The 25,970-nt window shown below is 38.2% G+C and overlaps 1 protein-coding gene across 1 annotated transcript in view; it reads right to left on the reverse strand.

Moving 5' to 3' along the window:
* MPDZ (multiple PDZ domain crumbs cell polarity complex component) overlaps positions 1–25,970 on the reverse strand; it is a 141,540-nt gene that overhangs the window by 44,937 nt on the left and 70,633 nt on the right. Inside the window, exons 21-23 of the mRNA XM_088019154.1 lie at positions 21,543–21,741; positions 15,455–15,559; positions 13,130–13,222 (exon numbers count right to left, since the gene is read on the reverse strand). Coding sequence (XP_087875280.1) covers positions 13,130–13,222; positions 15,455–15,559; positions 21,543–21,741 — 397 coding nt within the window. The remainder of the gene's footprint in view (positions 1–13,129; positions 13,223–15,454; positions 15,560–21,542; positions 21,742–25,970) is intronic.

Genomic DNA, 25,970 nt, shown 5'->3' on the forward strand with positions numbered 1-25,970 from the left:
AGCAATCAGGCAAGAAAAATAAAAAGTATCAGAATTGGAAAGGAAGAAGTAAAACTGTCTCTATTTGTAGATGACATAATTTCATATGTTAAAAAATCCTAAAAACTCAACCAAAAAACTGTCAGATCTAATCAATGAATTCAGTAAAGTTGTGGGATACAAAATTAACATGCAAAAATAAGGAGCACTTCTATACACTAACAACAAACTTTCTGGAAGAAAATCAATCTCATTTACAATAACATCAAAAATAATAAAACAGTAATCCACTTAAAGAAGAATTATCTCTGCTCTGAAAACAAGACATTGATAAAATAAATCAAAGAAGACAGAAATGGAAAGGTATCCTGTGTTCGTGGGTTGGAAGAATATTGCTAAAACATGAAATGCTATCAAAAGCCATCTACAGATTAAATGCAGTTCCTATCAAGATTCCAAGGGCATTTTTTAAAGAAATAGAAAAAACACTGCTGACATTTATATAGAATTACAAAAGACTGAATAGTCAAGGAAACCCTGAGAAAAAGAGAACAAAGCAGGAGGCATCACGCTTCCTGATTTGAAGCTATACTATAAAGTTTTAAGTCATCAAAACAGTCTAGTACTGGCATAAAAACAGACACATAGACCAATGGAATAGAATCAAGAGCCCAGAAATAAACCCAAGAATATAAGGTCAACTAATATTTGACAAGGGAGGCAGGAATACTCAATGGAGAAAAGACAGTCTCTTCAGTAAATGGTGCTGGGATAACTGAATATTTACATATAAAAGAATGAAGGTGACCCATATTTTACACCACTCACAAAAATTAACTTGGATTAAGGACTTAAATATAAATCCTTGAAACCTACTGGATGGATTAAGGACTTTAAATGTAAGACCTGAAACCTACTGTAATAATCTTTCTACAATATATATAAAATCAAGCCAACATGTTATATGCCTTACATCACTTACACAGTGATGTATGTTCAGTTATTTCTCAATAAAACTGGGGAAAAAAGAAAGTAGAATGGTGGTTGCAAGTGGGGAGGGCAGAAATGGGGAATTATTATTTAATATTTAATGCAGACAGATTTTCAGTTTTGTAAGATGATGTAAGTGTTCTGGAGATAGATGGTAGTGATGGTGACACAGCAATGTGAATGTTCTTAATGCCACTGATCTGCATACTTAAAAATGGTTCACATGGCCAAAAATTATAACTAAATTTTAAAAAACTCAATGTAATAAGAGGTAATATAAGTTAATTTTTGCCAATTTCATCAATTTATTAAGGTTTTAACAGTAGCAAACAAAATCATTTTATTTTTTTTAAAGGTTTTATTTATTTTTTGACAGAGAGAGACAGAGAGAGCGGGAACACAAGCAGGGGGAGTGGGAGACGGAGAAGCAGGCTTCCCGCTGAGTAGGGAGCCCGATGTGGGACTTGATCGCAGGATCCCGGGATCACGACCTGAGCCGAAGGCAGATGCTTAACAACTGAGCCACCTAGGTGCCCCAACAAAATCATTTTAAATAGTTTCCCAATTATGTGTTTTATAGGGTCTGACAAACACTAATTATTTCTGAAGCTGATTTGTTACAAGTAAATACTGGACTCACACTCCAGGCTGGGACATGGACCGATACAAAAGTACCATTTTCCAGGAGCTCTAATATTGCAGACATTAAATAATCAAGAAATTCAACGACTCCTGAACAGATGGTAACTTCTAAGCTTGGCAATCAAACCAAGGAAAAGAACATTGCTGCACATGCTATGTCAGAGGCTTATCCCTGTAGAAGTCTTCTTCGCCGAGGCAGACCCGGTAACTAACAGGCAGCACATGGAAAGCAGTGGCTGACCGTACCCTTCATGATTTGATCCCACCACCACCCCCTAAACTCATCTCCCACAGCTCTCTGGCCTCCGCTCTCCACTCCAGCTACCACAGCATCTTCTTGCTATTCCTGAAGTTCATCAGCCATGCTATCCCGCTTTGGGGCATTGGTGCTTTTGCTACCTGCTCTGCATTGAATGTACTTCCTCCACCCATGTAACACACACAGACACTCATAGTGAGTAACTGCATATAGCTGTAAGAGCTATGAATGCAGTAAGACTGGGAGAGAAGAATGAGGACATTTGCAGGTCAATATTTGACATTTCCTTATATATATATCTATGAGAATTTATATAGGTATGTATCCATTAGAGGAATTGTCTGGCTGCGAGGAGAAATGCCGAGAACCCTAGCCGAGAGCTCTGAGATAATGAGACTGTAATCGGCTCTGTGCTGCAGGAAGGGAGTCAGTGTTGGACATTAAACAGGAGGAGAGCATGGTCCAAACAGATGCCCTCAATTTGAGGAGATTTGAGGAGATCCCAGAGGAGAGGAAGGATTGGAGTAAGGACTCTCGTGTGGTGAGGGCGATCCAGTAAGAAAAGGCTGGGGATAAAAGAGCACTGGGGGTAGGGGGTGGGGATGACAGTCCCCAGTCAGATGGAGGTACCTGAGGTCAGCGTTTCTTTTCCTTATTAGAAATCTAAAATCCTAGAAACTATTTAGTTTGAAAGGATGTCACCACGTTCCTGAATCTTAATAACGTTTCCGTGAATAGTTTAAACTAGTTAAAATCCTAGTCATCATTTTCTTTCACTATGGGAATTCTGTGAAAGACAAGAACCAAAATCCTTCCTTGTTTCTGAAAGCAGTTCCTAAGATAACAAGGCGAAGTAAAGAAGTCAGTATATTTAGCCATTTGTAGTAAACATTTAGGAATTCAGAATACATTCGTAGGACTACTTAACCCTTCTCTTATAAAGGAAAAAAAAATAAAAGAATGAAAGAAAATGTCTCCTAGCGTTCTCTGTAGTGTGAATTGGAAAGTGATTCTTATAATTTCTTAAATAATAAAAATAATAGCAGCACTCAAGTGCTTATTATGTGCTCAGCACTATTCTCTAGGTGAATTCCACATACTTTAATTCTCACATCATCCCTATGAGATGGATGCTTTTTTTTTTTTTTTTTGAGATGGATACTCTTATTAGCCCCATTTCATCAAGGGAAGAGGAGCAAAGAGGTTAAACAATCTTCGGATAACAGCCCTGTATGCCTACATGGGGTCTGGCAGATAGCAAAGTGTTTTCAAATATAGTGTACTCTCTGAAAGAAAGGCCGTAACTACTTAAAATACTGGAGAAGATTGAAGAGGAACACAGAGCTGCCAAAATGACCACAGTGCTGAGGAACGAGACTCCCTCACTGAACGGAACATGGGAAACATTCCCTGGACAGAAAAAGGGGACCTATAACGGTAAAGTTTTATAGAGCATGTTCAGAGTCAGTTGTATGGAAAAATGACAGCGTTTCTTAAGCCCTATACACAGGCTTACAAAGGATGAAATTCAGAAAAAGAAAAGGTAAAAGGGCTCTGAGGCCAGGCTGCCCGAGCTCTGAACTGAGTCCCTGGGTGTGAGTCTTGATTTTTTGCTCCTTAACAGTTGTATGACCCTCTGCAACTTATTTAGTCTCTCTCTTACCTTCCTCAGCTGTGAAACGGAGCCGGTAAGTCGCTCTACATCAGACTTAGGTGTGAGGATTAAATTAATGAATGTATGCAAAGTGCAACACGAAGTTTTGGCATACAGCAATCAGTCAATCTTTTATTACTTTTATCATGATGATTGAGATTATGATTACTGAAGCAATGTAAACAAGATACAAAATTCAATCCACATGGACAAGTGAGAAAATGTGCACCCCACCACCTTAATCCTGTTTTGCTCAGACATTGTTTATTAAGACAAGATACCATTTTCTACCTATCAGATTGACAAAAACATGTTGTTTCAATGATCATATGATGTGGTAACAAGGATGTGAGGAAAAGGGAACTCGTGTATATTGAGAATTGAAGTAAAAATTGGTACAGCCACCATAAAAAGCAAGTTGACAACTTCTCATAAAGTAAACAGTACATTTAAATCTATGAGCCAGGGGCGCCCGTGTGGCTCAGTCAGTTAAGTGTCTGCCTTCAGCTCAGGTTATGATCTCAAGGGTCCCGGGATAGAGCCTGGTGTGCGGCTCTCCGCTCAGCGGGAAGCCTGCTTCTCCCTCTCCCTGCCTCTCCTCCCGCTTCTGCGCTTTCTGTCAAATAAATACATAGAATCTTTTTTAAAAAAATAAATAAATCTATGAGCCAGCAATTCCTCTTATGGATACATACCTATATAAATTCTCATAGATATATATATAAGGAAACAGAGATATTTATTGCACAGAATTATTATAGTAGTAAGTGTCAGTAGTCAAATATTGACCTGGGAATAAAGGGTGGTGTACTCATACACTGAAATTCACTGCAACAACTACACTGAATGAAGTGTCATCAGGATAGACATCCAAAACACTCAACTGAGCGAAAAGTAACAAGCTGGAAAGTGATAAACAGAGTATGCTACCTATTCTGTAAATGGAAATCACATACAAAATAAAAGTAACAGCTTATTTACGATCTTAAAATATGTACTTTTTAAAAAAATATTCTCTATTTCCACACAAAGTAAACTTCTTTTAACAGCATAAATGAATGTCTCATCATGTTTCCCATGTTGTAAAGCATATTCGTAACACTTGCTTTTAATTTATTAATAGTTCTGATTATTTTGGTAAGCATCCACTTACTATTCTGTGAACTTTTCCCAAAAAAGTACGTTTGTTAGTGAGTGCAGGGTATCTTCCTAAGATTTCCTGAAGCTCCACACATATTCTCTCCATAAGGTAGTTACCACCTTTAGAGATACCTCAGGCTAATGTGAAGACTAAAGTGAAGCTAAAAGTATAAGAATCTCCCAGTTCAGAAACTACACTCAAATTTTTCTCATAATAAAATTTCAAAGTGATTCCTGTGTCCAACATTTTCTATTTGCTTAGTTATCAGTGATGGTGGTGATTATCGACCAGGCCAGCCCCTGAGACTTAGTGCTCACTCTGCACCAGGAACTATACTAAATTTTACATGCTTAAGATGGCGGAGGAGTAGGAAACCTGGATTTCGTCTGGTCTCAGGAATTCAGCTAAATAGGGATCACACCATTCTGAACACCTATGAACTCAACAGGAGATCGAAGAAAAGAATAGCAACAACTCTCAACAGAAAAGCGACCACTTTCTGGAAGGTAGGACGTGCGGAGAAGCGAATCCGAGGCAATATTCGGGAGGATAGATGGCGGGAAACGGAGCCTCCTGCAGCCGCTTCTGACAAGTGATAGAGCCGCGGAGCACAAAATCGGAACTTTTAGAAGTCAGCTCCGCTGAGGGACATCGCTCCAGTGGCTTAGCTGGGGATGGAACCCTCGCGGGATGGTGTGGTCTCAGGACCCTCGGGGTCACAGAAAGACCGGGGGTGCCTGAGTGCGGCAGAGCTCCCGGGTATCTGAACAGGGAAGCCAGCTGCAGAGACGAAGCCGAGGCGCAGGCTCTCAGCTTGGGGTTGCCATAAACCGTGATCCACCGCAGTCGGGCCACTGCTCCTCCAGCAGGGACCCAACAAGCGGAGGATCTGGGGAGACTCCACTCCCTCCCCCGGGGAGGAGCGGCGCGGGAGCGCACCGCAGGGATCTGCTGGGTTTGAAGACTCCACACGGGGTCGGGTGCCAGAGATAGAAATGCTCGGTCACAGGCTGGGTGAGCACGGAGTGCGGCCGGAGAGGGGAGTGACTGACTGCTTTTCTCTGGGGGTGCACTGAGGAGCGGGGCCCCAAGTTCTCGGCTCCTCCAGGGCAGAGATTGGGAGGCCACCATTTTCACTCTCATCCTCCAAAGCTGTACCGAGAGCTTGCAGGAGACAAAAGTTCCCAAGAGCAAACCTGAGCAGATTGCTCAGCCCGGACGGACAAGGGCGGGGCAATTCCACCTCCGGCAAAGACATTTCGGAACCACGGCAACAGGCCCCTCCCCCAGAAGATCGGCAAGAACAGCCAGCCAAGACCAAGTTTACCGATCAATGAGAACAAGAGAACTCCAGCGCTAGGGGAATACTGCACATAGAATTCATGGCTTGTTTACCATGATTCTTTAGTCTTTCAAAGTTAATTTTTTTAACTTTTTTTTTTGAATTTTTATTTTTCCTTTTTTCAACCAACATTGTATCAATCCTTTTAAAGAAAATGTTTATTTTTCATTTTTAGAGTCATATTCTATCCCTTCATAGTAGTTACCCTTATTTTTGGTGTATATATATATATATAAGTTCCCTCTTTAAAATTTTGAGATACAGTTTCTTCTAACGGATCAAAATATACCATAAATAACTAGTATAAGTCTTTGTTCTAGTCTCCTGCCTGATCACATTCTCTCCCTTTTTTTTCTTTTTTTTTATAAACTTTCCTTTTTCAAATAACTTCTTACATTATCAATTCCTTTTATAAAATCTTTTATAATTTTCATCTTTACAATCATATTCCATCCCTTCATTGTATCAACCCTTATTTTGTACACATATGTCTTTCTTTCTTTAAAATTTTAGGAGGCACTTTCTTCTAACAGACCAAAATACACCCAAAATCTAGTGTGTGGCACTGATCTATGCACTAGCCTGATCATATTTGATCATATTTTGTTTTTTTGTTTTGTTCTGTTTTTGTTTGTTTTTATCTTTTTCTTGTCCTTTTCTTTCTTTCTTTTTTCTTTCTTTCCCTTTCTTTTCCCCTGGTTTCAGGTCTTTCCTGATTTGCTTAGAGTATATTTTCTGGGGACGTTGTTAACCTGTTAGCATTTTGTTCTCTCATTCATCTATTCTCCTCTGGACAAAATGACAAGACGAAAAAAGTCACCTCAACAAAAAGAACAAGAGGTAGTACCGACTGCCAGGGACCTACTCAATACAGACATTAGTAAGATGTCGGACCTAGAGTTCAGAATCATGATTTTAAAGATACTAGCTGGGCTTGAAAAAATCATGGAAGTTATTAGAGAAACCCTTCCTGGAGAATAAAAGAACTATAACCAAATCGAAATCAAAAAAGGCTATTCATGAGGTACAATCAAAAATGGGGGCACTAACTGCTAGGATAAATGAGGCAGAAGAGAGAATTAGCGATATAGAAGACCAAATGATGGAAAATAAGCTGAGAAAGAGAGAAACAACTACTGGATCACGAGGGCAGAATTCGAGAGATAAGTGATACCATAAGACGAAACAACATTAGAATACTTGGGATCCCAGAAGAAGAATAAAGAGAGAGAGGGGCAGAAGGTGTATTGGAGCAAATTAGAGCAGAGAACTACCCTAATGTGGGGAAGGAAACAGGCATCAAAATCCAGGAGGCACAGAGAACCCCTCTCAAAATCAATAAAAATAGGTCAACACCCCAACATCTAATAGTAAAACTTACGAGTCTCAGAGACAAAGAGAAAATCTTGAAAGCAGCTCGGGAGAAGAGATACGTAACCTATAATGGTAGAAACATTAGATTGGCAACAGACCTATCCACAGAGACCTGGCAGGCCAGAAAGGACTGGTATGATATCTTCAGAGCACTAAACAAGAAAAATATGCAGCCAAGAATACTATATCCAGCTAGGCTGTCATTGAAAATAGAAGGAGAGATAAAAAGCTTCCAGGACAAACAAAAACTAAAGGAATTTGCAAACACGAAACCAGCCCTCCGAGAAATATTGAAAGGGGTTCTCTAAGCAAAGAGAGAGCCTAAAAGCAGCACAGACCAGAAAAGAACACAGACAATAAACAATAACAGTCACCTTACAGGCAATACAATGGCACTAAATTTATATCTTTCAATAGTTACCCTGAATGTAAACGGGCTAAATTCCCCAATCAAAAGACACAGGCTATCAGATTGGATAAAAAAACAAGACCCATCAACATGCTGTCTGCAAGAGACTCATTTTAGACCCAAAGACACCCCCACATTGAAAGTGAAGGGGTGGAAAACCATTTACCATGCTAATGGACACCAAAAGAAAGCTGGGGTGGCAATCCTTATATCAGACAAATTAGATTTTAAAACAAAGACTGCCTAATAAGAGATGAGGAAGGACACTATATCCTACTTAAAGGGTCTATCCAACAAGATCTAACAATTGTAAATATCTATGCTCCTAACATGGGAGCAGCCAATTATATAAGGCAATTAATAACAAAAGCAAAGAAAAAAATTGACAACAATATAATAATAGTGGGGGACTTTAACACCCCCCTCACTGAAATGGACAGATCATCTAAAAGCAAAAGATCAACAAGGAAATAAAGACTTTAAATGACACACTGGACCAAATGGACTTCACAGACATATTCACAACATTCCATCCCAAAGCAACGGAAGACACATTCTTCTCTAGTGCCCATGGAACATTCTCCAGAATAGATCACATCCTAGGTCACAAATCAGGTCTCAACCGGTACCAAAAGATTAGGATTATTCCCTGCATATTTTCAGACCACAATGCATTGAAACTAGAACTCAATCACAAGAGTGAAGTCAGAAAGAACTCAAATACATGGAGGCTAAAGAGCATCCTACTAAAGAATGAATGGGTCAACCAGGAATATAAAGAGGAATTAAAAACATTCATGGAAACCAATGAAAATGAAAACACAACTGCTCAAAAATCTTTGGAATACAGCAAAGGCAGTTCTAAGAGGAAAGTATATAGCAACACAAGCCTTTCTCAAGAAACAGGAAAGGTCTCAAATACACAGCCTAACCCTACACCTAAAGGAGCTAGAGAAAAAACAGCAAATAAAGCCTGAACCCAGCAGGAGAAGAGAAATAATAAAGATCAGAGCAGAAATCAATGAAATAGAAACCAAAAGAACAGTAGAACAGATCAACGAAACTAGGAGCTAGTTCTTTGAAAGAAATTAACAAGATTGATAAACCCCTGGCTGAACTTATCAAAAAGAAAGGAGAAATGACCCAAATCAACAAAATCATGAATGAAAGAGGGGAGATCACAACCAACTCCAAAGAAATACAAACAATTATAAGAACATATTATGAGCAACTCTATGCCAGCAAATTAGATAACCTAGAAGAAATGGATGCATTCCTAGAGATGTATCAACTACCAAAATTGAACCAGGAAGAAATAGAATACCTGAACAGACCTATAACCACTATGGAAATTGAAGCAGTCATCAAAAATCTCCCAACAAACCAAAGCCCGTTCCAAAAAATAAAAATGGAAGGAAAACTTCCAAACTCATTTCATGAGGCCATCATTACCTTGATCCCAAAACCAAAGACGCCATCAAAAAGGAGAATTACAGACCAATATCTTTGAACATGGATGCAAAAATTCTCATCAAAATACGAGCCAATAGGATCCAACAGTACATTAAAAGGATTATTCACCATGACCAAGTGGGATTTATCCCTGGGCTGCAAGGTTGGTTCAACATCCGCAAATCAATCAACATGATACAATATATTGACAAAAGAAAGAACAAGAATCATATGATCCTCTCAACAGATGCAGAAAAAGCACTTGACAATATACAGCATCCTTTCTTGATCAAAACTCTACAGAGTATAGCGACAGAGGGTACATACCTCAATATCATAAAAGCCATCTATGAAAAACCCACAGCAAATATCATCCTCAATGGCGAAAAGCTGAGAGCTTTTCCCCTAAGGTGAGGAACGCGGCAGGGATGTCCACTGTCACCACTGCTATTCAACATAGTATTAGAAGTCCTAGCCACAGCAATCAGACAACAGAAAGAAATCAAAGGCATCCAAATCAGCAAAGAGGCATTCAAACTCTCACTCTTTGCAGATGATATGATACTGTATGTGGAAAACCCAAAAGACTCCACCCCAAAACTGCTAGAACTCATACAGGTATTCAGTAAAGTAGCAGGATATAATTTCAAGGCACAGAAATCAATGGCATTCCTATACACCAACAACAAGACAGAAGAGAGACAAATCCAGGAGTCGATCCCATTTACAATTGCACCCAAAACCATAAGATACCTAGGAATAAATTTAACCAAAGAGGCAAAGGATCTGTACTCAGAAAACTATAAAATACTCTTATATAAAAGAAATTGAGGAAGACACAAAGAAATGGAAAAACGTTCCATGCTCATGGATTGGAAGAACAAACATTATGAAGATGTCAATGCTACCTAGAGCAATCTACACATTCAATGCAATCCCCATCAAAATACCATCAGCTTTTTTCAAAGAAATGGATCAAATAATCCTAAAATTTGTATGGAACCAGAAGAGACCCCGAATAGCCAGAGGAATGTTGAAAAAGAAAAGCAAAGCTGGTGGCATCACAATTCCGGACTTCCAGCTCTATTACAAAGCTGTCATCATCAAGACAGTAGGGTACTGGCCCAAAAACAAACACATAGATCCATGGAACAGAATAGAGAGCCAAGAAATGGACCTTCAACTCTATGGTCAACTAATCTTCGACAAAGCAGGAAAGAATGTCCAATGGAAAAAAGTCTCTTCAACAAATGGTGCTGGGAAAATTGGACAGCCACATGCAGAAGAATGAAACTGGACCATTTCCTTACACCACACACAAAAATAGACTCCAAATGGTTGAAGACCTAAATGTGAGACAGGAGTCCATCAAAATCCTACAGAAGGACACAGGCAGCAACCTCTTCGACCTCAGCCACAGCAACTTCTTGCCAGAAACATCGCCAAAGGCAAGGGAAGCAAGGGCAAAAATGAACTCTTGGGATTTCATCAAGATAAAAAGCTTTTGAACAGCAAAAGAAGCAGTCCACAAAACCAAAAGACAACCGACAGAATGGGAGAAGATATTTGCAAACGACATATCAGATAAAGGGCTCGTATCCAAAATCTATAAAGAACTTATCAAACTCAACACCCAAAGAACAAATAATCCAATCAAGAAATGGGCAGAAGACATGAACAGACATTTTTCCAAAGAAGACATCCAAATGGCCAACAGACACATGAAAAAGTGCTCAGCATCGCTTGGCATCAGGGAAATTGTGGTATGTATACGCAATGGAATGTTATGCAGCCATCAAAAGGAACGAGATCTTGCCATTTGCAATGACGTGGATGGAACTGGAGGGTGTTATGCTGAGTGAAATAAGTCAATCAGAGAAAGACATGTATCATATAACCTCACTGATATGAGGAATTCTTAATCTCAGGAAACAAACTGAGGGTTGCTGGAATGGTGGGGGGGTGGGAGGGATCGGGTGGCTGGGTGATAGACATTGGGGAGGGTATGTGCTATGGTGAGCGCTGTGAATTGTGCAAGGCTGTTGAATCACAGATCTGTACCTGTGAAACAAATAATGCAATATATGTTAAGAAAAAAAAAAAAGAAGATAGCAGGAGGGGAAGAATGAAGGGGAGTAAATCTGAGGGCGAGACAAACCATGAGAGATGATGGACTCCGAAAAACAAACTGAGGGTTCTAGAGGGGAGGGGGGTGGGGGGATGGGTTAGCCTGGTGATGGGTATTAAAGAGGGCACGTTCTGCATGGAGCACTGGGTGTTAGGCACAAACAATGAATCGTGGAACACTACATCAAAAACTAATGATGTAATGTAATGTATGGTGATTATCATAACAATAAAAAATTTAAAGGTAAAATAAATAAATAAATAAATAAATAAATAAATAAATAAATAAAAAGGTGAACTTTGACGGAAAAAAAATTTTACATGCTTTATCACAGTGAATTCTTCAAATTTAAAGGATTCTATTATTCATCCCATTTTACAGATGAAGTAACAGAGAGCTAGCAGAGATTAAGAAATTTATCTTAAAAACTGTTGAAGTTAGAATTCTAACACGGCTCTAATGGATGCCAAACATTTTGCATATTGCCTTCTAAAACTACTTTTCCTCCAACAGCATTATTAAAACTGAAAAATCTATCTTTTCCTTTGCCTGTGATTACTGTCCTCCAACAAAATTCAAGTTTATCACTATGATCACCAGCTACAAAATAATTTCATCTAACTCACTTTTGCCTTTATCCTCAAATAAATAAGAAATGACATTTGTTCTGCCACAGATCTAGCATATTCTGTTCTCAATGTGAGTAATGATGTAGAGAGACCTTGATTTCTTTAAGTAGGCTAACAGCTTTTTAAAGAATTCCAATGAAAAAGTTATTTTAAATGGCCAGTAATGCTTATTGTTTTTTGTGAAAGCAACATAATATGTTTTCTATACTTTGAATAGGACTCAACCTAAAAATGTTTAAATGTAAGCAAGGAAACCCATCAAACCATGTTACATCTCTGAAGAGGAGAAATTTTTCTCTCTGGAGTATTTTATGTATTTACTGTAGAATAAATATTAAGCATTTCCTAAGTGCAGGAAACCATTATGATGGTCACTTGTGGATCTGTTTAGAGGGGATAGCCAAGATGACTAATATTTTACACTTAATATATTTTACAATTACCTTACATTTTTCTTTAATTATTTTGTGTGTCTCCACATCTTGCCTATCCCAGTACATGACACTTCCTTGAAGGCAGGATTTAGGTCTCATACTTGCCTGTTATTCACAAAATCACCTGCATCCATAATCAGGACTCAATAAACTCCTATGAAACTGAATTTGACTTTACTCAGCATGAACACAAAAATATGCCTTAGTGATATATCTGAACATATTTAGGAAAGCTATTTTTCTACTATATATGAAATTGGTTCCAGAGCGAGCATGGGTTAAAATAACTGCAGGCTGTGATAACAAGACGCTTACACACACACACACACACACACACACACACACACGTTTTGAATATATATGCTACAAATGCTAGAGAAAATTTAAATTAACATTTGGTGGTAAACCCAAGATCGAACTCTATAGAAAATATTATCCATTCCAACTACCTATGCATAATTTTCTTTAGTTAATCATATTTAGCCCCTACTATGTGCCAAATCCTTGTATACATGTTTAGTTTAGACCCTGTGTAATAACACATTATCCTCTCCACTGCACACAGGAAGAAATGGAGGGTAAGGGATATTAGAACGCCTTGCCCTATGTCACAGTGACAAGTTGTAATCCAGTACTTAAAACCACACCTCCCTATCTTTAAACACTGAGTAGGCAGAAGACAGAAATAGTCCTTACCGCCTGGGCTGGTTCCAATTACTGTATGCTGAATTTTGAAGCTCACTTTCTTCTCCCTCTCCTTCTTCTCGCTCTGGTAGTTCTGGAATGTCTCTGTTAAAAATTTACACAGTGAATACTCCAAAATCCTAGTAAAACTGTGCAAGTTTGTCTTATATATACTTTACTACTGATTTGCTAAAAATCAGTACTACTTCATATTTTCACCATACTTGGCCCATTTTACATTAAGGGGAAAAGAAAACCTAATCAAATGAAAATAAAAACTTGACATTAGAATCAATCTACCATAATTTAGTCTGGAAATAGAGCTGAACACTAAAATTCTTAGCTAGTCTGTTTCTTCCCCAAGGAAACATGGGAGAATAAGGAAAAGGAACAAGAAGGGGAAAATATCAGAATTTTAAAGAAAAAACTTCAACAAGTATTTCTTAAACACAACATATAAAAGGTAGAAGCACCACATGGGTTATAAGCTTACATAGCCCTGATCGATCCCTGACTTGAAAGAACTTATCATCAAGTAAGGCAGAAATTTAGCATCTCTGTCTCCTAAGGATGGGCCAGTATTTTCCATTCAAGAAAAATATAAAATGCTTAAAGTCCAACTTCACTCCATCCAGAAGGACCACACACAGAATACTCCTTACAGAAAGCAGTTCACAATGTCCTTCTATTTAAGGTCACTTTTCAATTTCTGTAGGAATTCAATTTTGCCAAAGGCCAGGCATAACAAAATGTGTCCAGTCTGTTAACTAATTGTAAATTAAACTATAAATAACCATATTGATAAATACTTTGTTTTCCCAAAGGTATACTTTGTATTAATGAATGACATCGTAAGGGCAATAGAGAATGGTTAAGCAATTATGGTGTGTCCTTAATGCTGTTAAACTTGGCTTTCCAAAGATGAATGTCCACATATTCCTTTGAAAGCAAAGAAGGCTATAAAAACTCTGATTTAATAAATGTTTGCAACTGATTTTTATAGAAACTGAATAATCTAAAGAAAATATATGCTCAAATTATATCTATTCTCCAGTGACAGGAATACTGAACTCTGTCAAATCACATAACCTTTAGACTCTGAGATCAGAGGTCATATAACCCAATAATCATCTGTGTTTGAATATGTTTCACATCTTTGGAAAGCAACTAACTGTCCAGGCTCTCCCTAAACATGTCATTCTTCCTTTGACCTAAATGTTAGATTTTTGCTTTTCCACTGTTAAAGGAAAATCTACCTGGCTAGCTGTACTACCTACTGTTGTATGTTTGAATTCCTCTCCTGAGCAAGTTGAGGAAGAAGGTTCTGAATGAGGCTGGGATCCCATAGCCTAAGCATGACAGTGGGACCAGACTTTTGGGAATGGATCCACACAAGGGATTTCATTTTATTTTATTTTTTCGAAAAGGGGATTTTTAAAAAGGATGTTAAGAAGCAGACTGAGAACAAGATAGACTGAGGGAAGCTGTATCCTGAAGATGCAGGGCAGAAAGGTGAACACGAGGCTAACCCTCAGGAAACAGAGCTGGAGGGAATAGGAGAGAAGGAAGGTATGGAATACAGACAATAATGAGAACTTAAAATGAGTTCCTAAAATATTCAGTGACAGCCACGGGGAGGGGGAGGATCTTACCCATCAAGTCCAAGCTCAGGGAGCTACTCGGGCACACTCTCAGATATACTGGATCACATCTTCCTGCCTTATTAGCTATAAGAAGACTAATATCTTGAATCCTCTGATACAAAACCCCCATTTTCTTCAAACGATTCTATAATCCATGAATCCTTTCATCAACCCAGATAAGCCCCTATAAATGTGCTGGTCGTTCTTTATGTTGTTCATGCTTATGATGTTCAGCTCAACACTTTCCAAAAAGTAAGAAATAACCATTAAAAATGTTTCTGAATCTGTATGTATGTTAACAAAAAAATAAATAAAATTTCTGAACATGTTTGAAAACATTTATGAGAGAGGAAAAGGCATGATACAATATCAAACTGTAGGCACCAGTGAATTAATGAAATAATACTGAGATCTGAGAATTCCCCAAACTTAGTATATGAAGAGTACTATGCAGAGTGGTGCAGCTTAAGATGATTTAATTTCTTGATTTGAGTGTTCATATATTTTCCACATTGTATGATACTTTCTTAAGTAATGGGGAGGATGGGGTAAATTTTTTTTTTTTTTTAATCTGGAAAGAGACAAAAGGGAATCACTGTTTTTCATTGCTAATCCTGCTGACTCTGGCTTCAAAGTCTCCTTTGGAGCTTGCTGCATCATTCATTCCCTGCACCGAGCTCACTGCTTCACTCACCTGCCAGAGGATGAAGAAAAAATATCCAGGGCCATTATTCCTCCAGATTGTTGCCCCAAACTTATTTTGAACTCTTCCAAATGTTCTGCGGGCACATAAGTAATTCTGGAACAGAACACAGTCCATGAAAAAAAATAAAAAAGGAAAGCAAAGTTGTGCCTAACAGGAAAAGATTCCAAAATAAAGAAATAAAATGATCTTGTCCCTTCATCCCTACTTTTTCAAACAACTCATTTAATCAGCTTACTCAGCAAAGATGCCAAACTTGGAAAGGATAACGCATCCTATATGCAAAAATAACAGATTAAAGTTTAAAGTTTTTACTGTAAATTTTAAACAACAATTAAACTTTAAAATGCTGATAAACTATATGTTTACCAATAATCATATGGGGGAGAAAAGCAGCATCATTTCAATTTCCAAATGAGAAAACTAACAGCAATTTTTAGAAAGATCTATTAATCCTGGGGCACCTGAGTGGCTCAGTTGGTTAAGCGTTTGCCAGGGTCCTAAGATCCAGCCCCTCGTGCAGCTCCCTGCTTAGCAAGGGGGAGTATGCTTTTCCCTCTCCCTCTGCCCCAACCCCAGCTCGTGCTCTCTCTCCCTTTCTCAAATAAATAAATAAAATCTTTTTAAAAAGAGGATCTATTAATCCTTACAAATATAACTGTCAGTAATAACATTAATTTCATCCAAAGACTTTTGGGTTCCTTAGCAGGAACAAATTACACATACTCTGCTAAAATACTGGCTACCCCAAATTACTTTACATTCTTCCATGATGCATAATTAAGTATGGGAATTAACAAATATATAATAATTAGATGTGAGCTCTATTAAGTTATGAACCCGAAAGTCTGAAGTTCAAACTAGCATAAGTTTATGGGCAGACTCTCTTACTAATTTGTAGCAACTCTGTAATAAGTTATTTTGGTTTTAGAGAAAAGCCTGATGTTTACACTTCAATGGTCACTTAGTAATTAAACAAGTACTGGCTGAATGCCTGTAATGTGGAAGGCACTGAGCAAGATGTTGACTATAGCTATAATGTTTAGAAACTGATATTTGAAAATTCAAGTTTACTGCTGTCCTATAAAAGGCTAGATAACCAATATACCTCCAAGACCCTCAACTTAAGGAATAGGTAAGAGAAACACTGAATTACAAATTGGTTCTGCACTTGTGCAACTAAAAAAGAAGTATGTATCAAAATTACACAATATAAAAATCATGAAGACTATTAAACTAGCTATCCATAAGTTACCCATGAAGACAATAAGTACATAAAACCTTAGCAGGGGAGGCACGAATAAAAGGACTGTCTTTTATGTCATAATAAAGTCTGAATTATGCCACTGGTATAATTTACTGAGGAAGGAAGATATGTAATTTCAGACATATTGGATATTCCATAAAAAGCATTCACTCTATGAGGTCACTTAAATTTGGAGTCAGAAAACACAGCTCTGTTTGCTCATCAGAGTGTAATGGGGGGGGGTAAATCACCACTACCAAATCTCCATATCCTCAGTCACAAGAAGGATGTCACTTTTCATGCGGCTATTGTAGCTGAGAAGCATAAAACAAATATAAGACAGTGCTTTACCAGGGCATAAGCTAGCCTGGTCACGCCTGATCACTCTGGGCAGACCCTGTGGACCCTTGGGAGTCTCTCTTCATGACACTTTTACCTCCAGGACCAAAAAATAAAGCAGAAAGCACAGTTCAGAGGGTTTAGGAATACACTGGGAGACAGAGTTGCATTCTAATTCTGGTTCTACTTAATTTATTCATCTACAAAAACACCTTCTCTATGGTGTTAAAAATATATTGAATAGTAAATTTGAATTTATCCCTTCCCAAAATAATGAGTAAAAAAATGTGTAACACATTATGTCAGGAAGATTGATTCTATTTTATACAAAGACAAATAAAGATAAACCTAAAAAGCCTATTCAAGAAAACTGGTATTGGGGTGCCTGGGTGGCTCAGTCGTTAAGTGTCTGCCTTCGGCACAGGTCATGGTCTCGGGGGTCCTGGGACGGGGCCCCAAGTCATCAGGCTCCCTGCTCAGCGGGGAGTCTGCTTGTCCCTCTCCCGCTGCCTCCTCCCCTGCTTATGTTCTCTCTTGCTCTCTGTCTCTCTCTCTTAAATAAATGAAAAATAAAATCTTAAAAAAAAAGTATTATTTCTGAAGATTCAATAAAGGTAAAACATATAAATTAAAGTCAGGAAGAGGTGAGGGGGGAAAGCTAGAACACACTAGCAAAGATAATAATAATCAGTTCAAAGGATTGTGTTTTTAAAATGTTTTGAGAAGGGAAAAAATGTTTCTATCCCAAACAACGCCAAAAATGAATTTTCCTCTGTATTTGTCCCAAACTGTTTTTCCTTTTACCAAGGGTAGGGGACAGGGAGTTTTACAAATATTTTACTGATATTTTAGACAGCAGTAAGAAAGAGGAAAGAAAGCAGTTTTCATAAATATCTACCCCAATACAGACATTGAGGACACCGGAACAAGGTTCCCACAATGCAACAGCACATGCAAAGCAATTTCAATACACGCCTGGTCACACGGCACACAAAACCTCCGAATCCCAGGAAGGGCACCAAAAATGAATTATGAACGGAATAAACACACTGAAACAGCTTCTTTGAGGGCTGTATTAAGGATTCTTACACGTAAACTAATCTTTGGTTACAAATGGAGTGGAAGGATGAAGAATAGCATTAATGATGCTGAAATGTGATCCGGCTATTAACCCAGAGACCATGCCCGCACACACAGGTAGGATCATTCTCTACAAAGGAGCTTGAAAGCTTAGTAGTTGGAAAATATGATTTTCAAATGAGTTCCCAATCAACAGTGCAATGTGAACATGTAACAATCTCATAGTTCTGCTGGGATTTACATTCTCACATAAATGAAGAAAAGAAAGCCAAACTGTACACACTGAGTCTCTATCTGGATCTACCCCTGCAATGGGAAGTTACAAAAGCATGAAATGGTTTTCACAGACAAGTTGTAACACACAGCCATAATGAGCTTTTGAATCACCGATACTCACACATAAAAGGGGGCTCGATCATCAGCAGGTGCTGCAGAAAATCTAGAATGTGTAGCATACGCGGCGGCATCTTTTTACAATGGTGTTAACAAATGTCAGTGTCTTGTGTGGAATGTGAGATGCATACATATGTAGTTACAAGTGGGTGCTCCTGGTTGTTTTTTTTTCCCCTTTCCACCTCCCTCCCCACTGACACCTCCCCCGGAAAAGCATCTGCTCTTTACTGGTGTCTATAGCAGTGATTATTAACAAGCATAGAAAAATGTAACTGCAATCAATCTTTTATTCCTTGATCAGGAATTCATCCCACACTTTAGGTTAAGGCAGGTGAATTCTGATTCAGCTCGGTAATTATCTGGCAGATGTTAGAAGCAGCTGCTGCTAAGCACAAAACCCTGGCTATTATTACAGAAATATAAGAGCTCCTGGCAAGGTGGAGTGAGAAGTGAAACAGAATGCATTCTGGTAAGGCTTCACATCTGGTTTTCCATAAAAAATAATGAAACCTGGAACTTAAACTGGCTGTTCTTGAACTCTTGAAACTCAAATTATCTACCCAGGCACGCATGAATGCACACACACAAAGTTCCTTGCTATCTATCGCAAACGGCAAAAAAGAAATTCGGTGCGTTGTCTTCAATAAGCAACGCTTTTCCTAAAGCCAATCAGTTATGAAACTGAACCATTTAGAGTCTTTTTTTTTTTTAAGTCCCCCCAATAGACTCCTCCACTACCATCCCACATTAAACTCAGTTCATAACAAGAGACAAAGAGGAAGAGATATGGATGGAGCCTAGATCCACGTAATGACTACAAAGCTTAATTGGCCAGAGGCAAGGATATGGTTCCGTTCAGAGTAATGGAAGGACTAGACTTTCCTTTTGGGAGAATTATTCACATAGCTCTTAACGTAATTCTAAACCTTCTGCTACATAAAAGCTAGTGGTAAGAAAGGGACAGGGCCAAAACACTTCATGCAAAATGCTGTTCAGCCCTGGTCAATCTAAATGGCTATTTATTTTTATCATTTCACACACTTTTTCTGAAAAAGGATTGTATGATTTGAAATTCTCTCTACCATTTACCCCCTAAGTCAAACTATAACCATCTGAATCTCAGCCTTAGTAGGACACTTGGGAAGAAATCAACGTGTTTTGTGATTATGCTTATGAATTATGTGTGTGTGCGCCCACACACAGGTGAGAATGTGAGAAAGAGACTGATTGGCTAATTGATTTCCAGAGGAGGGAAAGTTGCAGGATTTTTCTTATTCTCTTTTTTAATTTAAGATATTACATTTTGACTCCTGGGATCCTAAGGCAACCATGTATGAAGTTACCTCAGATATCCTTAAAGGCCCTAATAAAGCTGCTGTAAGCATGAATGGGTCCATCCTGGTGCTGACTCAGAAGGTGAGAAAACAAACAAAGCAAATGACAATAGCAACAGAAAAAAGGAAACGAGAAAAAGGACTTTGGGAGCTTGAAAAAGTACCTGACAACTTTCCTAGAGTTGACCAGATGTCTAACTATGCTAAATCAATGTCACAATGGTCTTATTTCTTGGTCACTTTCTAAGTGTTGCAGTACATTAGAACTGAGGGGAACAGCGAGATAACCAAGCACCATTTCTGGTGCTCAGAGTGCCAAAAAGTGGGCAGGGGACCTGCACCAGTGCTCCCAGCAGAAGACATGCATTATCACACAATAAATCAAACGACCAATTACCAGGCCATGTGTGTTTTATACTACATCTAAACTATGTAAGCTAAAAGCCTTTCAGTAAGGGGTCCCCATGTGGTCTACATCCTTCATCTTTGAAGCTAGCGGGATGGACACTGGCCCACAAGTGGTAAAGAAAGCTCTTAAAGTTTTATTTTTTCTTAGAGACACTGAAATTTTTAATGTACTTGGACTCACCTTATTAAGATAATTGAGGAATTGTCACAGGATGAAATGATCTATTCTATTATAAAAGTCAAAAGGGCATGAAAAATTATGAAAGCCCATTAGAGAAATTCTGCCCCCAAATAATACTACTTTTGTATAAGATGGCAGAATCCACTTCAAAAGGTATATATTTTTCTGCTTTTAATGATGGCAGAATGAAAAACAGACTATAAATATATTTTTTCTTATCTAAGTTCCAGCAATATATACATTGCAAAAGAATAATATAGAATGCAGTCAGTAAAATAACATTAATACAGCAAAGTTTCCCATAATGGTAATCATTACATCAATTTAAGGTAAATAATCTTTCCCTGAGCTCTTATTTTACTATTTTATCCCTTATACATTATATAAAAATATTCAATGGTTAATGCTAGAGAAAAAAAGCCAAGCTATTACATTGATGAGGTGTGACAGAGTCATGAACTGATTTTTATGTTGGCTCAAGAAATGTTTAATAACTTTAAAAACCAAGCCACATCTATAACGTGCTTTTAGCACATTATGGGATTATGGGATAGTTTAAGCACTTCCTGACAAAATATCCTACGTGACCTACAATCGGACTATACCAATATACTGGTGAATTCTCTTGGATCATGAGGTAGTTGACAAAACGGTAAGTTATGGGTCAGACTGATGCTGTTCTATACGGTCTTTTCCATGACTGGCCATTAAAGAACTAGCTTAGTCCTAGGATTTATATACATCAATTAGGTAGTACACAGTCCCTTACATTGAGGCCAACCCAAACTTCTTTGTAAGATCCTGAGTGGACCCTCCTGCTCTGTGAGAGATGTCTCAGGTTTTTGCAAAAGCACTGGAGTAAAATTAAACACGGGAGGCAAATCATTTTCAAATATTTCAACATCGTATAGTCTTAAAGAAACTATATCTACAATCAAGAACTATTCAGGAATAGTCAAATTCCTGAGGGATTTATTTTTAATAAATATGTGATAATTTTTGCATATTAAACAGAAGTACATACTGAAAAAAAATTCTGATTCATGAACTGAAATTCTCGAACTTTCCAAGCCAAATTGGAGTCCAAAGGATACTTACTTTATGTCAGGCCCAATGAGAGAGTGTCTTCTCAACATCGCTCGTGCCTGGGCACTGGTTAAACTGATAGTAGATTCTTCATTAATAGATAAGATGCAGTCCCCAACAGCAATCCGGCCATCTCGACTAATGGAACCTCCATGAATAATGCTTCGAACAATCATCCCCAAGCCATCTTTATTAGCACTCACTGTCATCCCTATGCGAAAGGAGGAGCACAGATATGCATCAAATTCGTGACCCTCACATTCATTTTAACTTGAATTTAATAATCCCTATGGATTCATAGATAAAAGAAGAGTAACTTTTTTATCCAATAAAAAAAAACAATCAAAAGGAAAGAAAAAAGTTCCTAACACAAAATATATTTTAAGTACATTTTAAAATGTTTCTGAATTGTATCTAGAAAAAGACATTCTATGTTGAATATACTGGAGATGAAATAGGTCTACGCTGTGGAGTGAATATAACTCAGGCTATTTGATGTGTTGCCCCCTAAATAGAAAACTCTCCCAAGGAAGATATTTTGACAATAACAAATCAATTTTATAGCAGTTCATCTCTTATACATAGAAGAGAATAAAGAGCAAGACTACAAATGGAAAATGAGTTTATAAATTAAGAAACTCCATGCTATTACCTTATTTCTAGATCATTTATTCATTCACTGTATATTTACTATATACTTACTATGTGCCAAGTTCTATGATGATTTCTTGAGATGAAAAGTGCATACCTAACACCAAGAAGCTTGTATTCAAGTCTTATCCTCAGTGCCTGATGTATAGCAGTCTGTTTAACTAAAGTAATGTGGACCTAATTCTAATCTCTTCCCATTTCATCTCTAAATCTGAAGTTCCAGGAGCTCCAGATCCGGATATTTTCATTGCCTTCCTGACATGTTCCCTAGATGGCTAATAGGAAACGCAACCTTAGTATATATAAAATTGAATTTCCAAGTTTTCACTTCCCTTATTTCACCAGGTCCCTTCCCCTCTTTGCTAAGGGTATCATTATGCTCCTCTGCATTTCTCAAAGCAGAAATGCTGGAGTGGTTCCTCATTCCTAACTCCCTCGCTCACCTCTTATCTCTAATCCATCACCATGTCCCGTCATTTCTAGCTCCAAAATTTATCTCGAATGCATCCACCTTTCACTGTTTCCACACTAACCCAACACCAAGCCGGCACTCCTTGCCTCACTTTTTGAAACAGCTTCCTAATTGCTCTTCCTAATTGGTCTTCTGACAACCGCCAATGCGTTCTTCTCAGAACAGACACAGCGACCATTCAAAAGAGATCACATCACTCCCTCGCTAACAATCCTTTACCGGTGTCCTGTGGTGCTTCATATACAGCACACCTAATTGGCACAGATGTAGGGCACTGATGGACTGGCCCTCCCGACGTCACCCGTCTTGAACACCATGCCCTTGGCTCCCCGGCCTCCAGCCTCATGGACTGCTTTCCAAAATACATCCAGTCTCTCCCCACTTCAGTCTTTGCCTGACACCATCTTCCTGCAGCTCTCGCACAGCCAATTCCTTCTCATTCTTAAATACCACTCCATGAGAAAGGGTTTCTCAATAAACACCCTCTGAATTTATGTTTCCTTCTCATCCTACCCTCATTCTACTTCTTCAAAAATATAAAACCTTTTGAAATTATGTTTAAAACTTTATATAAAATTAATGTAAGGAGGGGCGCCTGGGTGGCTCAGTTGGTTAGGCATCTGCCTTCGGCTCAGGTCATGATCCCAGGGTCCTAGGATTGAGCCCCACGTTGGGCTCCTGGCTGAGTGGGGAGCCTGTTTCTCCCTCTGGCCCTACCCCCTCTTGTACACTCTCTCTCTCAAATAAATAAAATCTTTAAAAATTTTTTTTAAAAATTAATGTAAGTAAACTCACGTAAAACCAAGGGTAAAAGTTCCTTCCAAAATAGATTATGTAATTAAATAATGTAAGGGAGAGCTATAAAGCTATAAGGGTAGTTTATAAAAACTGGCTTTGAGAGACATCACAAATTCCTTTTTAGGTTTGTATTTTTTATATAAAAATAAAGAAATTCTTCTATATATTAATTTTAACAATACCAAATTAGACATATTTCAAATATCTTTTTTTAATTTTTAAAAGATTTTATTAATTACTTGAGGGGAAGAGAGTGAGCGAGAGAGAGCATGAGCAGGGAGGGGCAGAGAGAGAGGGAGAAACAGACTCCCCACTGAGCAAGGAGCCCGATGCGGGACTCGGTCCCAGAACCCTGGGGATAATGACCTGAGCCGAAGGCAGATGCTTAACCGACTGAGCCACCCAGGTGCCCCGTATTTCAAGTATCTTTTTAAGAACAATCCTGACTATAATATGTTTCCAACTTGATATTTCATGTCTAGATATGGGACATCCGAGCTCTAGTTATCAAGTTATAGTTCTCTCGTAGAAATGAACCATTATCAAATGTATTTAAAATATTCTGTTAAGACTTACACTAATGATTTTTATTTTTATTTATTTTTTTAGCAACCACAAATTAAGTTTGATTGGAACCTGACTGTGGCTGTTCACTGATGGATCTTCCATGGCTGTGTTCATGGTGCACCAGCAGAGCTGAGCAGGAGCAACGGAGGTTGTATCCCCTACAAAATCGAATGTATTTATTGTCTGGTCCCTTACAGAAAAAGTGTGCTGATCCCTGTTTTATATCATCATGGGAAATTTGGTAGTTCTTGGCTCTACCTCAATTTTCCCAGCCATGGAGATTCTTTTTTTCCCAACAGCTTGATCGAAGAATAATTGACAAAGAAACTGTATATATCTCAAGCATATAATGTGATGATTTGATAGACGTATACCTTGTGAAATGGTCACCACCACAGTTCAGTTACTTACATAGTTACCTTTTTCATGTGTATGAGAACACTTAAGTTTGATTCTTTTAGCACATTTTAAGTATACAATATAGTACTAACTATGGTCAGCATACTGGACATGAGATCCCCAGAACCGGCTCATCTCACAGCTGAAGGCTGTGAGACCAGCATCTCCCCATTTTCCCCATCCTTCAGACCCTGGAAAAAACTATTCTACTCTGTTTCTGTGAGTTAAACTTTTTTAAAAAGTTTCCACACATAAATGAGATCACGCAGTATTTATCTTTCTCTGGCTTATTCACTTAGGTCCATCCATGTAGTCACAAATGGCAGGAGTTCCTCCTTTCTCATGGCTGAATAATAGTCCACTATAATGGACATTTTATTTTTTTATTTTTTTATTTTGTATTATTTTTTAGAAGCACATTTATTGATTTTAGTGTTCCTAAGAACTGTTTTCTGGGAAATTTTCTTTTTTTCCCCAAGTTTTTATTTAAATTCAAGTTAGTTAACATATAATGTAGTATTGGTTTCAGGAGGAGAATTTAGTGATTCATCACTTACATACAACACTCAGTGCTCATCACAAGTGCCCTCCTTAATGCTGATCCCCCATTTCAGTCCATCCTTCCCGCTACCTACCCCCCTCCAGCAACCCAGTTTGTTCTCTACAGTTAAGAGTCTCTTACGTTTGCCTTTCTCTCTGTTTTTATCTTATTTTATTTTTCCTTTGCTTCCCCTGTGTTCATCTGTTTTGTTTCTTAAATTCCACATGTAAGTTGAAATCACAGCAGCATTATCAACAATAGCCAAACTATGGAAAGAGCCCAAGTGACCATCGACTGATGAATGGATAAAGATGTGGAGAGTGTGTGTGTATAATGTGTGTATATGTGTATATATAATGTGTGTGTGTGTGTGTGTGTGTGTGTGTGTGTAATGGAATAGTACTCAGCCATCAAAAAGAAGGAAATCTGGCCATTTGCGATGGCATGGATAGAACACTAAGTGAAATAAGTCAGAGAAAGACAAATACTAATGACTTTTAAATGTATTATTGTCAAAAAAACACCTCTGCTTACCATAAACCAAGAAACAAGTTTAGACACTGTTTCATCCAAGATGGGTTTCTTATGAGCAAACAGGTGGCTCTGAAATGTTTCAATAGGTACTCTAGTTTGCCCTGATGCTGCCACCCTTCCCATCAAGACCCACCAAATAACTGTACTATAGTAAAACTAAAATGCATGACTATGAAACAAAATTTAATTTGGTGGCCTATACCAGGACCCTAACCCATCATCTTGTTCTCACTAGCACCATGCGCTCTACAATAAAGCAAGTCACAGACGTGGGACAAGTCACTGTGAGCTATAGTAAACATGACCTTTAAATTCATTTTTTTTTTAAGTTGTGAGATGTTTATTTATTTATTTTTTTAAAGATTTTATTTATTCATTTGAGAGAGAATGAAGAGAGAGAGAGAGAGTACGAGAAGGAAGAGGGTCAGAGGGAGAAGCAGGCTCCCCGCTGGGCAGGGAGCCCGATGTGGGACTCGAT

The sequence above is a fragment of the Eumetopias jubatus genome, unplaced genomic scaffold, assembly GCF_037043125.1.
Source record: "Eumetopias jubatus isolate StellerSeaLion01/CBP00866 unplaced genomic scaffold, mEumJub1_p1.0 scaffold_15, whole genome shotgun sequence".
Classification (NCBI taxonomy): Eukaryota; Metazoa; Chordata; class Mammalia; order Carnivora; family Otariidae; genus Eumetopias; species Eumetopias jubatus.